Consider the following 16407-nt stretch of genomic DNA (forward strand, 5'->3'; position numbering starts at 1 on the left):
AAGGGGGTTCCTCTGTGTTCATCAGGGACGTGGCCTTGTGTCCTTTCGGTTCTTCCTATGACTTCCTTTCTTATGGGCAGGTGTTTATCGACACTCTCCTCTTCAGGGGACTCGGTGTCCACCTTACGGAAGTGTGGTTCATTTTTTAGGGGCCTCTCCTGTGTTCGGGAGGTTGGAGCAGATGTTTTATCTGGTTCGGGGATTGGGCTGCTCATTGAGTTGTTCCTTTCCATCTGGGGAGCTGCTGGCTCCACATTGAGACTTAGTCGGGTGGCTTTGCTAGATCCCTTGGGTCTATCGCCTGCTCGATTGTCTTTAGATTGAAGTGGCTGTGTCCATTCTTCCGCCCTTTTGGGGGCCGGTCTTGGGGTTCCTTTAGTTTCCCTTTCTTTCAGATCTGCCGCTGCTTGGGCTGGTCCGGCTAGGTGTAGGATCTGAGATCTGTTGTTCATCATGTCTTGGGGTTGACTGTGGACCTTTTTTAGAGGTTCTGTGCCTCTCCCCCTTTGTGATCTGTGAGTAGGCTTGTTGGCCTGGATTGGAGAGTGTCCTCTGTCTTGGAGGTTGGGCAATCTATTTCGTTCGGCCGCTTCTTCCTTACGGATATGGTTTTCTCCCTGTCTTCCTACGGATGGTGGCGTGTTACTGGACTAAGATGTTTATTCTGAGTTTGCTACTTGTAATTTTCTGTTTGCTCAGTCTGAGTTCTGACGTTTTTAAGGACTTTGTCTTCAGCTGTCTTTTTCCGTGCTGTTGCACGATGTTTGGGAGATGTTTCTTCTCCTTGATTATGCCCGGTTGCTCCTTGTGGGTTGCGCGTCTCCCCTTGTTCTCGGGATCCATTCGGGTCTCTGTGGACTAAGCTTTCCTTTGAAGGGGTTTTTTTCCTTTATGGATTTTGCTGTACCTTTTGGGTATTCCTTTGACTTACCCTTGTTCTCTCTCCCTTTTGGGGATTTTGGTACTGTACTAGGAAGGGTTGTGTGGGGACTGCCTGCTGGGCGACGGTTCTCCTGGAGGAGTGTTGGCTCAGTGAGTCTGCTTGCGGTCTCTTGTTAGGCTTTCAGACTATCTGCGGGCCTGATAATTTTCTTTTCTTCAGATGGAAAGAGTCAACAGCTCCCCACCCGTATTTTTTCTGTGGGGTGTCTTTATTTTTTAGTTTTCTGGCACCTTTTCACCCTGTTATTTCTTCTACTGTTCCTTGTTCCTCGGCAGAATGACTGGGGGATGAGGGAAGTAGGAGGAATATTTAAGCCTTTGGCTGGGGTGTCTTTGCCTCCTCCTGGTGGCCAGGTTCTTATTTCCCAAAAGTAATAAATGCATGCAGCTGTGGACTCTCTCCATCTGAAGAAAAGAAAATTAGCAGGTAAGCATAATTTAAGTTTTCAAACTTGCTTTGTTATTCTTTGTTGAACAGATACCTAGGTAGGTAGTGTGTACATGCCTGAAGCATTACCTGACAGGAAAAAGTGCTGCCATCTAGTGCTATGTAGAATATTGTTACCTGCACACTCCTGATCTTACAACCCAGCTTTTAAAAAAAGGATAACATCAAACAAAGAAAATGTGATAATAGAAGTAAAATGGAAAGTTATTTAAAATTGTATGCTTTACCCGAATCGTGAAAGAAAAAATTTGGTTTTTATGCCTCTTTAAGGGTAACCTTTGTAAGCCTTGTTGCCCCCCAACAGCTCCTCTTCATCTCCCCTTTTGCAGTACAACACTCTACAACTTACTCCTGCCCTCAGAGTGATGATTCATTGTGTGTTTCTGGGTTTGCGTGTCTGTGTATATGTAGGGTAGTTAGTACTTATCTTGTTAAATTATTAGTCATTTAAAGTCTGTCTATATAGATTAGTGTATTTTATTTTCATTAATTAGAATTTCTTCAGTATGCTTACTGGCTCCCTGATATGGGGGGGGGGGCGGGGCGAAAAATCCACTCTGGTCTGTCAAATTAAAAGACTGGGCACTGCTGCCTTAGTCTGTATATTACTGATATAGAGTTCACAGAAAGTAATCTTTTTATAATTGTTAAAAATCCCAGTAACTTATTTGCACACATTGTTATATAGGCTATTCATTTTGTTGTTGTCAGGTCGTCTGATGAGATGTGTGCGGTGCCCAGTCGCTTACCATGCAAATGATTTCTGCTTGGCTGCAGGGACAGTAACCTTGGCCTCCAACAGCATTATTTGCCCTAACCACTTTACACCTCGCCGTGGTTGCAAGAATCATGAACATGTTAATGTTAGTTGGTGTTTTGTGTGCTCTGAAGGTAAGTTTGGATAATGAGATAGCAAGCTTTAACTTCAAGATCTCATTCAGTAGATAAATCTGATAAATGAAATATATTCATCGTAGAAGCAAAAAACATTGTACTGTAGATACTTTTTTGTATACAACTATTCTTGTCCCCTAGTTCATAGTTAAATATACAGTTTACTTATTTGTTTGCATTAAAGCCATTTTCTTAAGGTGGTGAGAGTCCAAGATTCCTTACTGTTGGGAATTCATCAGCTGGCCACCAGGAGGAGGCAGACACCATAGACCAAGAATTTTCTTATCCCTCCCACTTTCCTTTACCTTCCAGTCTTTTTCTTTGCCTCTCCAGGAACAGGTAAAGATTGAGTTGTTGGGGAATTTTTAATTGAAGAAGGATCTTTAATCTTGTGTCCCCTCATAAGGGGAAACTTTGAAGAGAGTGGGATAAAAGAGAATTTGACACTGCAATGTTAATCTCCTGCTGGAGTTGTGGTTACAAGCCTGCCATAGGTGTTGCAGGGTCTAGTCCTTTAGCTTCCTCCCTTTTTGGCCATGTTCATGTATTCCCTCAGTATATCTTCTACTGTTCAGTACAGTACTGGATGGGCTCTCTACTGTATACAGGCATATCAACTGGGTAACGACAGTAGAGTGGGTGTCATTTTGGGTAAGTATCATTTAATTTATAGCTATATGGTTCAAAGCAAATATAGTAATTTTGGTGTAGACTAAGATTTCTGCTGTTTATTACACTAACAAATAATCAAGGGGCATTTTAGTGAAAAACTAAAAAATTTTCAGTACTGTATTATTTTTTTCTCCGTGTTTTAACCCCTTATCCCAATCCAACGTATATATGCGTTGTGCGGTACTTTGCTTATTGTACCGCACAATGTGTGTATATATACGTCTGAGCTGCAGGAAGTTTGCTGTGTGCTGGAATGTGTTTGTGTGTGTATGTGTGTGTGTGTATGTATGTATGTATATATATATATATATATATATGTATATATGTATATATATGTATATATGTGTATATGTATATATGTATATGTGTATATATATGTGTATATGTATATATGTATGTATGTGTGTATATATACACACAGCCAAGAGCTGGAGTTTCTAAGCTCCAGGCATCTGCCCACATATGTAACCGGAGCATAATCAGTGCTCCTCTTTCACATAAAGGCAGATGCCAGATCATTAGACAGTGACACTGTGTGTGTGTCACCGTCTGTAACAAGCCTCTGTTGGTGCCGGCGGGAATCTGGGAGGCGGGTGGGCAGAGGAAGGAGTGGGAGGGCCCTACAATACACGCTACAGAAAAATAAAAATAATCTTTTATAGGTACTGGCAGACAGCTGCCAGTACCTATGATGGCACACATAGTTGAAGGTAGTTGGGTTATAAAGCTGTTTGGGAAGAATCAGGGAGGTTGGAGGGTAAGGGCAGGGATCCTACACTGCAGTAAATATAAAAAATATTTAGTAAAAAAAAAAAAGTTTTACATTTTTATACTGGCAGAAAGTCTGCCAGTACCTAAGATGGGGGTGACCAGTGAGGGGTGATGGAGTAAAGAGAGCTGTTTAGGAGGGATCAAGGGGTGGGAAGTGTCGGTGGGAGGGTAATCTCTACTAAAGTTAAAATTAACCTTACAAGCTACCTGATTAACCTCTTCATTGCCGGGAATAATAGAAGGATGCTAACTTCATCTGCGCACCATACTTCTGATTACCAAAACCCTATGCAAAGCCATGCATGTCTGCTATTTCTGAACAAAGGGAATCCCAGAGAAGCTATATACAATAATTTGTGCTATGATTGCACAAGCAGTATGTAAATAATTTCAGTGAGAACCCTACAGTTTGTGAAAAAGTTAACAATTTTTTTTTTATATGATCATATTTGGTGTTGAAATGGTGGCATGAAATATAGCAAAATGGGCCTAGATCAATACCTTAAGTTGTCTACTTAAAATATATATATATATATATATATATATATATATATATATATATATATATATATATATATATATATATATATATATATATATATATATATATAGTTTTCACAGGTAAATTGAAAAAAATATTTGTTTAAATGGAGTGATAGAAAAAATGCAAAAAATTATCTGACATTTTGGACCAGATTTTCAGTGAATGTCCCAGTAGTGAAGGGGTTAATTATGTGCCAAGCGGTTAAAACTTTCCTGTGCTGCTGCGGATGAGCATATACTGACTGCGCTTTTGGATACAGTTAAGTAAGTCAATCAAGGACTGCATACATATGGAGCTGCACACCTTGTGCTTGTCTTTGACTGTTTTATCTCCTTAGTAATGGTTAAACATCTAGTGAGGATACTTTGATGAATGTCCCTTTTTAAATTCCAGCTTTAGAATAATCTAGAATAACTTTTGTATAAAAATAATGCTGTATTACTGATTTCTGTAAATTGTGCGTTTGTGTCTTTATCAAATGGTAAAATTCTATGCATGTGATTTTTGTCTCCATAACAGGTGGAAGCCTCCTATGTTGTGAATCATGTCCTGCTGCTTTTCACAGAGAATGTCTAAACATAGATATGCCAGAGGGGAGCTGGTTCTGCAATGACTGTAAAGCTGGCAAAAAGCCACATTATAAGGAGATAGTGTGGGTTAAGGTGGGAAGATACAGGTAAAGCACAAAGCCCTGTAGCGTTGTGTTAGTCTTTGCATGACAAATGCACCAAATTAAAAATGTTGAAGCCCTTTTTAAAAAAAAAAAAAAAATTTTAATAATTTTACCTGTCCATTAGCTTAAAACGATTTACCTAAAAAATTGTTTTTCTCCAACATTGGTGTGTCCGGTCCACGGCATCATCCATAACTTGTGGGAATATCTCTTCCCCAACAGGAAATGGCAAAGAGTACAGCAAAAGCTGTCCATATAGTCCCTCCTAGGCTCCGCCCACCCCAGTCATTCTCTTTGCCGTTGCACAGGCAACATCTCCACGGAGATGGTTAAGAGTATGTGGTGTTTAGTTGTAGTTTTTTATTCTACTATCAAGAGTTTGTTATTTTGAAATGGTGCTGGTATGTACTATTTACTCTGAAACAGAAAAAGATGAAGAGTTCTGTTTGTGAGAGGAATATGATTTTAGCAGCAGTAACTAAAATAGTTTGCTGTTTCCACATAGGACTGTTGAGATGAATTAACTTCAGTTGGGGGAAACAGTTAGCAGACTTTTCTGCTTAAGGTATGACTAGCCATATTTCTTACAAGACTGTGTAATGCTGGAAGGCTGTCATTTCCCCTCATGGGAACCGGTAAGCCATTTTCTTAGTCTCAAACAGAATAAAGGGCTTAATATGGGCTATAAAACTGGTAGACACTTTTATGGGCAAGATCGATTGCTTTATTTGGGCATTTTATTCAGATTGAGGTTGAATTTCACATTTATAAACTTTGGGGAACGTTTTTTAACGTCAGGCACTGGTTTAGACACCTTTTCAGTCAGGAAGGGCCTTCACTGTAGTAGACTGAGCTTCATTTTCGCGCCATTACTGCGCAGTTACTTTTGAGAGCAGGACATGCAGCTGCATGTGTGTGGATCTGAAAGTAGTTGAAAAGGTTCCTAGAAGGCTTCATCTGGTATCGTATTCCCCCCTGGGTTTGGTAAAGTCGCAGCAAAGGCTGTAGCTGGGACTGTAGAGGGGTTAAAGCTCTGAAAATTTGGGTGCAATACTTTGAATGCTTTAAGACACTATGGTGAAAATTTGGTAAAATTTTAACAATTCCTTCATTGTTTTTCACATATTCAGTAATAAAGTGTGCCCTGTTTAAAATTTAAAGAGACAGTAACGGTTTTAATTAAAACGTTTTTTTGTACTTTATTGACAAGTTTAAGCCTGTTTAACATGTCTGTACCTTCAGATAAGCTATGTTCTGTATGTATGGAAGCCAATGTGTCTCCCCCTTCCAAATTGTGTGATAATTGTGCCATAGCGTCCAAACAAAGTAAGGACAGTACTGCCACAGATAGTAAGGTTGCCCAAGATGATTCATCAGATGAGGAGAGTAAAGATAGTTCTGCTTCATCTCACTCTGTGTCTACACTAGTCTTGCCCATGCAGGAGTCGCCTAGTACTTCTAGCGCGCCAATGCTTGTTACTATGCAACAATTGGCGACAGTAATGGATAAATCCATAGCTAATTTTTTATCCAAAATGCCTGAATTTCAGAGAAAGCGCGATTGCTCTGTTTTAAACACTGTAGAGCAGGAGGGCGCTGATGATAATTGTTCTGTCATTCCCTCACACCACTCTGAAGGGGCCATGAGGGAGGTTATGTCAGATGGGGAAATTTCAGATTCAGGTAGAATTTCTCAACAGGCAGAACCTGATGTTGTGACATTTAAATTTAAATTAGAGCACCTCCGCGCACTGCTTAAGGAGGTTTTATCTACTCTGGATGATTGTGACAACCTGGTCATTCCACAAAAATTGTGTAAGATGGACAAGTTCCTAGAGGTTCCGGTGCACCCCGACGCTTTTCCTATACCCAAGCGGGTGGCGGACATAGTGAACAAGGAGTGGGAGAAGCCCGGCATACCTTTTGTTCCCCCTCCTATATTTAAGAAATTATTTCCTATGGTCGACCCCAGAAAGGACTTATGGCAGACAGTCCCTAAGGTCGAGGGGGCAGTTTCTACATTAAACAAGCGCACTACTATTCCTATCGAGGATAATTGTGCTTTCAAAGATCCTATGGATAAAAAATTGGAGGGTTTGCTTAAAAAGATTTTTGTTCAGCAAGGTTACCTCCTACAACCCATTTCGTGCATTGTTCCTGTCACTACAGCAGCGTGGTTCTGGTTCGAGGAACTAGAAAAGTCGCTCCATAGAGAGACTCCGTATGAGGAGGTCATGGACAGAATACACGCACTTAAGTTGGCTAATTCCTTTATTTTAGATGCCGCTTTGCAGTTAGCTAGATTAGCAGCGAAAAATTCTGGGTTTGCAATTGTGGCGCGCAGAGCGCTCTGGCTAAAGTCTTGGTCAGCGGATGTATCTTCCAAGACAAAATTGCTTAATATCCCCTTCAAGGGTAAAACCCTTTTTGGACCAGAGTTGAAAGAGATTATCTCAGACATCACTGGGGGTAAGGGCCATGCCCTCCCACAAGATAGGCCCTTCAAGGCCAAGAATAAGTCTAATTTTCGTTCCTTTCGCAATTTCCGGAACGGACCGACATCCAACTCTGCAGCCTCTAGACAAGAGGGTAATGCTTTGCAGACCAAACCAGCTTGGAAACCGATGCAAGGGTAAACAGGCCAAGAAGCCTGCTGCTGCTACCAAAACAGCATGAAGGAGCAGCCCCCGATCCGGGACCGGATCTAGTAGGGGGCAGACTCTCTCTCTTTGCTCAGGCTTGGGCAAGAGATGTTCAGGATCCCTGGGCACTAGAAATAGTTTCTCAGGGTTATCTTCTGGAATTCAAGGAACTACCCCCAAGGGGAAGGTTCCACATGTCTCACTTATCTTTAAACCAAATAAAGAGACAGGCATTCTTACATTGTGTAGAAGACCTGTAAAAAATGGGAGTGATACACCCAGTTCCAATTGTGGAACAAGGTCTGGGTTTTTACTCAAATCTGTTTGTAGTTCCCAAAAAAGAGGGAACCTTCAGACCAATTCTAGATTTAAAGATTCTAAACAAATTTCTCAAAGTACCATCGTTCAAAATGGAAACTATCCGAACGATCTTACCCTCAATCCAGGAGGGTCAATTTATGACTACCGTGGATTTAAAGGATGCGTATCTACATATTCCTATCCACAAAGATCATCACCAGTTCCTAAGGTTCGCCTTTCTGGACAAACATTACCAGTTTGTGGCTCTCCCATTCGGACTAGCCACGGATCCAAGGATTTTCACAAAGGTACTCGGAGCCCTTCTAGCGGTTCTAAGACCAAGGGGCATTGCAGTGGCACCTTACTTGGACGACATTCTGATACAAGCGTCGTCTCTTTCAAAGACAAAGGCTCACACAGACATCGTTCTGGCCTTTCTCAGATCTCACGGCTGGAAGGTGAACATAGAAAAGAGTTCCCTGTCTCCGTCGACAAGAGTCCCCTTCTTGGGGACAATAATAGATTCGTTAGAAATGAAGATTTTCCTGACAGATGTTAGAAAGTTAAAGCTTCTAAACGCTTGTCAGGTTCTTCACTCTGTTCCTCGACCTTCCATAGCTCAGTGCATGGAAGTAGTAGGATTGATGGTTGCAGCAATGGACATAGTTCCTTTTGCGCGAATTCATCTAAGACCATTACAACTGTGCATGCTCAAACAGTGGAATGGGGACTATACAGACTTGTCTCCAGTGATCCAAGTAGATCAGGAGACCAGAGACTCACTACGTTGGTGGCTAACCCAGGATCATCTGTCCCAGGGAATGAGCTTCCGCAGACCAGAGTGGGTTATCGTCACGACCGACGCCAGTCTAGTGGGCTGGGGCGCGGTCTGGGACTCCCTGAAGGCTCAGGGTCTATGGTCTCGGGAGGAATCTCTTCTCCTGATAAACATTCTGGAACTGAGAGCGCTATTCAATACTCTCAAAGCTTGGCCTCAGCTAGCAAAGGCCAGATTCATAAGATTCCAATCAGACAACATGACGACAGTTGCTTACATCAACCATCAGGGGGGAACAAGGAGTTCCCTGGCGATGAGAGAAGTGACCAAGATCATAAAATGGGCGGAGGATCACTCCTGCCACCTATCTGCGATCCACATCCCAGGAGTGGAAAACTGGGAGGCGGATTATCTGAGTCGTCAGACATTCCACCCGGGGGAGTGGGAACTCCACCCGGAGATATTTGCCCAGTTGACACAATTATGGGGCATTCCAGACATGGATCTGATGGCGTCTCGTCAGAACTTCAAAGTTCCTTGCTACGGGTCCAGATCCAGGGATCCCAGGGCGACTCTAGTGGATGCATTAGTAGCGCCTTGGACCTTCAACCTAGCTTACGTTTTTCCACCATTTCCTCTCATTCCCAGGCTGGTAGCCAGGATCAAACAGGAGAGGGCCTCGGTGATTTTGATAGCTCCTGCGTGGCCACGCAGGACTTGGTATGCAGACCTGGTGAATATGTCATCGGCTCCACCATGGAAGCTACCTTTGAGACAAGATTTTCTGGTACAGGGTCCATTCGAACATCCAAATCTAGTCTCTCTCCAGCTGACGGGTTGGAAATTGAACGCTTGATTTTATCTAAGCGTGGGTTTTCGGATTCTGTGATAGATACTCTGGTACAAGCCAGAAAACCTGTAACTAGAAAGATTTACCATAAAATATGGAAAAGATATATCTGTTGGTGTGAATCCAAGGGATTCTCATGGAGTAAGATCAAAATTCCCAGGATCCTTTCCTTCCTACAAGAGGGTTTGGATAAGGGATTATCAGCGAGTTCTCTAAAGGGACAGATTTCTGCTTTATCTGTCTTGTTACACAAACGACTGGCGGCTGTGCCAGATGTTCAAGCCTTTGTTCAGGGTTTGGTCAGGATCAAGCCTGTTTACAGGCCATTGACTCCTCCCTGGAGTTTAAATTTAGTTCTTTCAGTTCTCCAAGGGGTTCCGTTTGAACCTTTACATTCCATAGATATTAAGTTGTTATCTTGGAAAGTTTTGTTTTTAGTTGCTATCTCTTCTGCAAGAAGAGTTTCTGAGTTATCTGCTCTGCAGTGTACTCCGCCCTATCTGGTGTTCCATGCAGATAAGGTCGTTTTGCGTACAAAACCTGTTTTTTTTCCAAAGGTTGTTTCCAACAAGAATATTAACCAGGAAATAGTTGTACCTTCTTTGTGTCCGAATCCAGTTTCAAAGAAGGAACGTTTGTTACACAATTTAGATGTAGTCCGTGCTTTAAAGTTTTATCTAGAAGCAACAAAGGATTTCAGACAAACATCTTCTCTGTTTGTCGTCTATTCTGGTAAAAGGAGAGGTCAAAAAGCTACTGCTACCTCTCTTTCCTTTTGGCTGAAAAGCATCATCCGATTGGCAGCCTCCTGAAAGAGTCACAGCTCACTCTACTAGGGCTGTAGCTTCCACATGGGCCTTCAAGAACGAGGCTTCTGTTGATCAGATATGCAAGGCAGCGACTTGGTCTTCCCTGCACACTTTTGCCAAATTCTACAAATTTGATACTTTTGCTTCTTCGGAGGCTATTTTTGGGAGAGAGGTTTTGCAAGCCGTGGTGCCTTCCGTTTAGGTAACCTGATTGGCTCCCTCCCTTCATCCGTGTCCTAAAGCTTTGGTGTTGGTTCCCACAAGTTATGGATGACGCCGTGGACCGGACACACCAATGTTGGAGAAAACAGAATTTATGCTTACCTGATAAATTACTTTCTCCAACGGTGTGTCCGGTCCACGGCCCGCCCTGGTTTTTTTAATCAGGTTTGATAAATTTATTTCTTTAACTACAGTCACCACGGCACCCTATAGTTTCTCCTGTTTTTTCTCCTGTCCGTCAGTCGAATGACTGGGGTGGGCGGGGCCTAGGAGGGACTATATGGACAGCTTTTGCTGTACTCTTTGCCATTTCCTGTGGGGGTCGAGATATTCCCACAAGTTATGGTTGACGCCGTGGACCGGACACTCCGTTGGAGAAAGTAATTTATCAGGTAAGCATAAATTCTGTTTTTATTTTAGTCCATTAACAAAGTTATAGACTGGCCATTGTGGTTCTGCAGAGAACAAAGTTTGCAGAAAAACAAAAGCATCCTCTTAATACTGTATGTGAACTGGCTCAGTATCTCTGTATCCTTTAGATTAGCCCCTGTTTAAAAAGTGAAATAACTCTTCATTTAAAGGTTTACTTCGGTCTATGTATCGTGTATTGACATACATAATTTTATTAAATTTATTAAATCGAGGTTCTTTCATTTCCTCAGTAATCGTCCTGGACAAAGGCCTCATGGTATTAGTGCTAAAGCTACATAAAAAAAAAAATAATGCACAAGTTTACAAATATTTGCAACTAACTTAAAAAGCAATGTTGAATATAGAGTTTGGCGTTTAGGAGGAGACAAATGTACATTTTTTACACTGCATACATGTTTAAAAAAGAAAAAAAAGTTCACTTTGACAACGTATAAAGCACGAGATAATGTTAGACTACAATACGAAGCAAATAAAATTTGCTTGTCAACTCTTCATTTTCAAGATTGTTTTCTGGATATGAAAGTGAATATCCTTTTTCACAACCATGAATGCAATAAGGCACTCACAATGTCTTTCTCTGATGCAGGAAGCCAGGCTCTCTTTGCAGTAGGCAAAATTATATTAACAGCTGGGAACCAGCAGTTAGGGGCTGCCTCAACTGGCAAGAATCTCTCCATTTCCTATAGTCCGTTCTATAAAATGTTTCTCTACTTAGCAAGGGTAGGGTAATGGTGATTTGTACCTTACTGTTCAAGATATGCTTAATTCAGTTTCTAGTTACATATTTCAAGGACCAACCCTGCTGATTCATTGTTTGCTTTTTCAGCAGCATAAACAAGCCCTACATTTGTTGGTTTGGCAGTTAGGCAATTAGACTTTGGCCTTTCTGATCTAGTGGTGGACAATTTTGTGTAAGTTTGTAAAGTGTACATTATTTACACACTATCTTGTGTGTTTGTCTTTTTTAAGACACAATGAGTCCACGGATCATCTTAATTACTAATGGGATATTCACCTCCTGGTAAGCAGGAGGAGGCAAAGAGCACCACAGCAGCGCTGTTAAATTGCTCCTCCCCTCCCTCCCACTCCAATCATTCTCTTGTTACCTATGTTAGTGATCGGAAGAGCCTAGAGGTAAACTGATGTGTTAGTATAGATTCTTCAATCAAGAGTGTATTATTTTTAAAGTAGTACAAGATTGTGCTGCTTTGTTCTAGGGTGTAGCCGTAGTCCATATCAGTCTCTACAGTAGAGCTTTTGGTGGCTTTAGAGCAATGGGAACTTGTGGGACATAATTCTCACTGTGCCTCCCATACATTTATGCTGCCCTAATCATGATGGCCTAAGTAAGATTACTCAGGCTTTATCTTTTTCCACAGGGCTATGGGAGGGAGAGGACCTCTTAAACCTGCTGAGCTGCCTTGCTGTCGGGCAGAATTAAAAGGTAAGTGCTGACTTTTTATTCTGTGTCTGGGGTAAGATCTCAGAAGAAGTAGAGCACTTTAATTTATGGGACATAGAGACTCCTATTTGTAGAGGAGGACAATTTAGACAGCACCTTCTTTGCAGGCACTGGGGCTGAGGAGATATTAGGTGTTTTTTCACTATGGGCTTACACCTCTAGGGCTGTGTAAGAGAAGAGATATCGGCTCAGTATGAGGTGAATGTTTATTTAGAGGGCTAAGCTGCTGTCTAGCAAGCGAGATACTCTTTTGGGCTCCAGACTTACAGTCTGTTTATTTTTTATCGGGGGCTTAACCTTTTCAAAGGGGCTCCGTTTACTATAATAATGGCGACCAGAGTTTGACTTGATTACGCCCACGATGGGCGGAGCTACGAGTGGCGCCAATTTGCCTTGCGTAATCTGCTTGGATACTTATTTTTCAGTGTTTACTTCCTGCTAGTATGGAACAGGAAACAGAGGATATATAGGCAGTATTTAGTGTATGGCACGTGAACTGGACAGCGCTACAATGCTGAGTCCAGTCTTTTGACTGCAGATTTATAACTGTTGAGTCCGGTCCGGTATATAACTGTTGTCAGAGTGACTGTTTAACACCAAAACAAAAGTTAAGCTAAGGGGTAGGGAAGTACTGATGCATTTGAGCACCTTCCTCAACACGCAATAAAGAAAATGTGACCTTTTTAACATTTAAAGACACAGTAACAATTTTTTTAAATATTAATAAAGAATTTCAACTATTTATTTGATATCTCATTTTGGAACAAGATAACGTGACATTTTGACATTTAAAAACACAGTAACATATTTTGTTTTGTAAAACAAAAAATTCTGTTCATCTATATGAAGAACGTTAGATTGCTCAGATAGACCTTGACTGAACCAACTACCTTTTTAAGGCAGATACTGTTTAAGAATCTATTAATAAGGTTCTCTTTATGCCGCAAATTTCTCATCAAGTGTCCCAATCTGTTAGCCCTCACAGGCAGTGCCCTGCGCTTTATTTCAATCTCTTTTTTTATTCCCCATGCTGCGGGGTTGGCGCAAGAGGAAATGTGTTACATCAGTGAATAAATTTTCCGAATGTTTCTTCCCTGAAGCCTGGAAAGGAAGATTCTTCGGTAGTATCTGAGGACAAGATCCCAGACTGTAATTCATTTATCTGAAGTAATTCCATTCAAGTTTAACCTGGGATGCCTCCATTTATTGATTATGGAGACTTGGAAAACAGTTCCCAAGGTGGAATGAGCCGTTTCCACCTTAGCTAAGAGATCTACTATTTCCATAGTGGATAGTTGTGGTTTCAAAGACCCTATGAAAATAAGTTAGAGGATTTATTCAAAGAGATGTATGTGCAACAGGGCTTACAATGGCAGCCAACTGTGTACATTGCTACTAGTGCAGAGGCATATTGTTTAGAAGCGTTGTCTGATACCATCAGGACGGAAACTTTTTTGGATGAAATCCAAGATAGAATAAAAGCTCTTAAACTAGCTAATTTCCTTTTATTATGGATGACTCCCTTCAAATTACCATACTGGGAGCCAAGATTTCGAATTTCTATTTTCCAGCTCGCAGAGCCTTATGGTTAAAGCCTTGGTCTGCGGATGTATCCTCTATGTCTAAACTGCTAGCTACCCCTTACAAGGGGAGAACTTCGTTTGGACCTGGTCTGTCGGAGATTATCTCTGATATCTCCGGAGGTAAGGGTAATCTTTTCCCGTAGGATAAGAGAAACGGTCCTCTACTGCCTTATATCAGGAACAGACTGTGTCTGCAGGAGACCCGATCAATCTTGGGCAACAATCCATAAAGCCTGCTGTTGAATCAAGGACAGCAAGATGGGCAGCCCCCGATCCTGGACCGGATCTTGTAGGGGGCAGAATTTCCTCCTTCGCTCAGACTTGAGTTGGAGATGTTCTGTGTCCCTGGACAATATAAAATGTTTCCCAGGGATGCAAATTACAGTTCAAATGTTTTCCTTTCAGAGGCAGGTGTCTGCTTTTCAGGGTTTTCTACAGACCAGACAGAGTGAGAGGCGTGTTTTGCATTGCATAAGAGACCTTTCCAACACGGCCTGATTGTTCCTGTTCCGATACAGGAACAGGGTCTAGTATTTTATTCCAGTCTGTTCATGGTTCCCAAAGCAGGGGAATCTTCAGACCAACTTTAGACTTCAGGAGTCTAAACAAATTTTTTTAGAGTTCCGTCCTTCAAGATTGAAACTATTCGTTCCATTCTTCCCTTAATCCAGGAGGGTCAATTTATGTCGTTGGCGGATTTAAAGGACGCGTACTTACATGTCCCTGTTCACAGGGATCGTCACAAGTTCCTAAGGTTTGCTTTCCAGGACAAACACTTCCTGTTCGTGGCTCTTCCTTTCGACCTGGCCACTGCTCCCCAAATTTTCACAAAGGTTCTGGGGTCTCTGTTGGCTGTACTTCGGTCACGGGCGTTGGGGTGGCGCCTCATCTGGACGACATTCTAGTCCAGGCGCCATCTTTTCAACAAGCAAACTCCCACACCGACATAGTGTTATCTTTCCTGAGAACTCACGGGTGGAAGGTAAATTTGGAAAAGAGTCACCTTTTTGGGTACTATAATAGACTCCTTGTCTATGAAGATTTTTATGACAGAAGTCAGGGAATCAAAGATTATTGATACTTGTCCGGTCCTTCAGTCCACTCCTCGGCCGTCAGTGGCTCAGCGCATGGAGTTAAGCGGGCTGATAGTGGTGGCAATTGAATCATCCCATTTGCTCGTTTCCGTCTCAGTCCTCTACAGTTAGACATGCTCAGACAATGGAAAGGAAATTATGTATTCTTATCTCCTCGAATAACATCTGGAGCAGGAGACTAGAGACTTCTTTCAATGGTGGTTGTCTCTGGATCATCTCTCCCAGGGAACCTGCTTTCGCAGACCATCCTGGGTAATTGTGACAACAGACGCCAGCCTTCTGGGATGGGGAGCAGTCTGGTGCTCTCTCAAGACACAGGGAGTTTGGACTCAGTCAGAGTATGTTCTTCCTATACATATTATAGATCTGAGTGCAGTCTTCTATGCCCTTCTGGCCCGGCCCCAGTTAGCCTCTTTCCGATTTATTAGGTTCCAGTCGGACAACATAACGTCAGTGGCCTACATCATTCATTGGGGGGCAGAGGTCCATTCTTGCTGTCTGTTGGCGATCCACATCCCAGGGGTGGAACTGGGAGGCAAATTTTCTGAGCAGGCAGACCTTTCATCCGGGGGAATGGGATCTCCATCCGGAAGTGATCTCCAGTCTGATTCTCAAGTGGGGTCAGCCGGACTTAGATTTCATGGCATTACGGAAAAATGCCTAGCTCCCGAGATGCGGGTCGAAATCCAGGAACCCCCAGGCGGAACTAATAGATGCTCTGGCGGTCCCTTGGACCTTCAATCTAGCATACCGGTTTCCTCCGTTTGCTTTTCTTCCTCGAGTAATTGCTCAAATCAAATAGGAAAGAACCTTGGTGATTCTCATAGCACCGGCCTGGCCTCGCAGGATTTGGTATGCGGATCTGGTGGAGATGACATCTCTACCACCTTGGAGACTTCCGTTGCGGAAAGACCTTCTGATTCAGGGGCCCTTCCTTCTCCCAAATCCTAAGGAGGAGGCAAAGAGCACCACAGCAGAGCTGTATATATAGCTCCTTCCCTCCCACCCCAGTCATTCTCTTTGCCTGTGTTAGTGATAGGAAGAGGTAAAGTGAGGTGTTAGTTTAGATTCTTCAATCAAGAGTTTTTTATTTTTAAAATGGTACCAGTGAGTGCTATTTTATTTAGGGTGTAGCCGTATTCCTTGTCAGCCTCTAGAGTAGAGCTACAGGTGGCTTTAAAGCAATGGGAACTGGTGGGATTAAATTCTCACTGCATCTCCCATATTGAGTGCGGCCCTTCAGTAAATGGTCTTAGGATATATTAACTAAGACCCTGTATGTGTCCACAGA

The 16407-nt window shown here is 42.3% G+C and overlaps 1 protein-coding gene across 1 annotated transcript in view; it reads left to right on the forward strand.

Annotated features, from left to right (window-relative positions):
• Positions 1 to 16407, forward strand: part of NSD1 (nuclear receptor binding SET domain protein 1) — a 679701-nt gene that overhangs the window by 492816 nt on the left and 170478 nt on the right. The window contains 2 exon segments of the mRNA XM_053719266.1: positions 2102 to 2281; positions 4791 to 4947. Coding sequence (XP_053575241.1) covers positions 2102 to 2281; positions 4791 to 4947 — 337 coding nt within the window.

Source organism: Bombina bombina, chromosome 6, assembly GCF_027579735.1.
Source record: "Bombina bombina isolate aBomBom1 chromosome 6, aBomBom1.pri, whole genome shotgun sequence".
Lineage (NCBI taxonomy): Eukaryota > Metazoa > Chordata > Amphibia > Anura > Bombinatoridae > Bombina > Bombina bombina.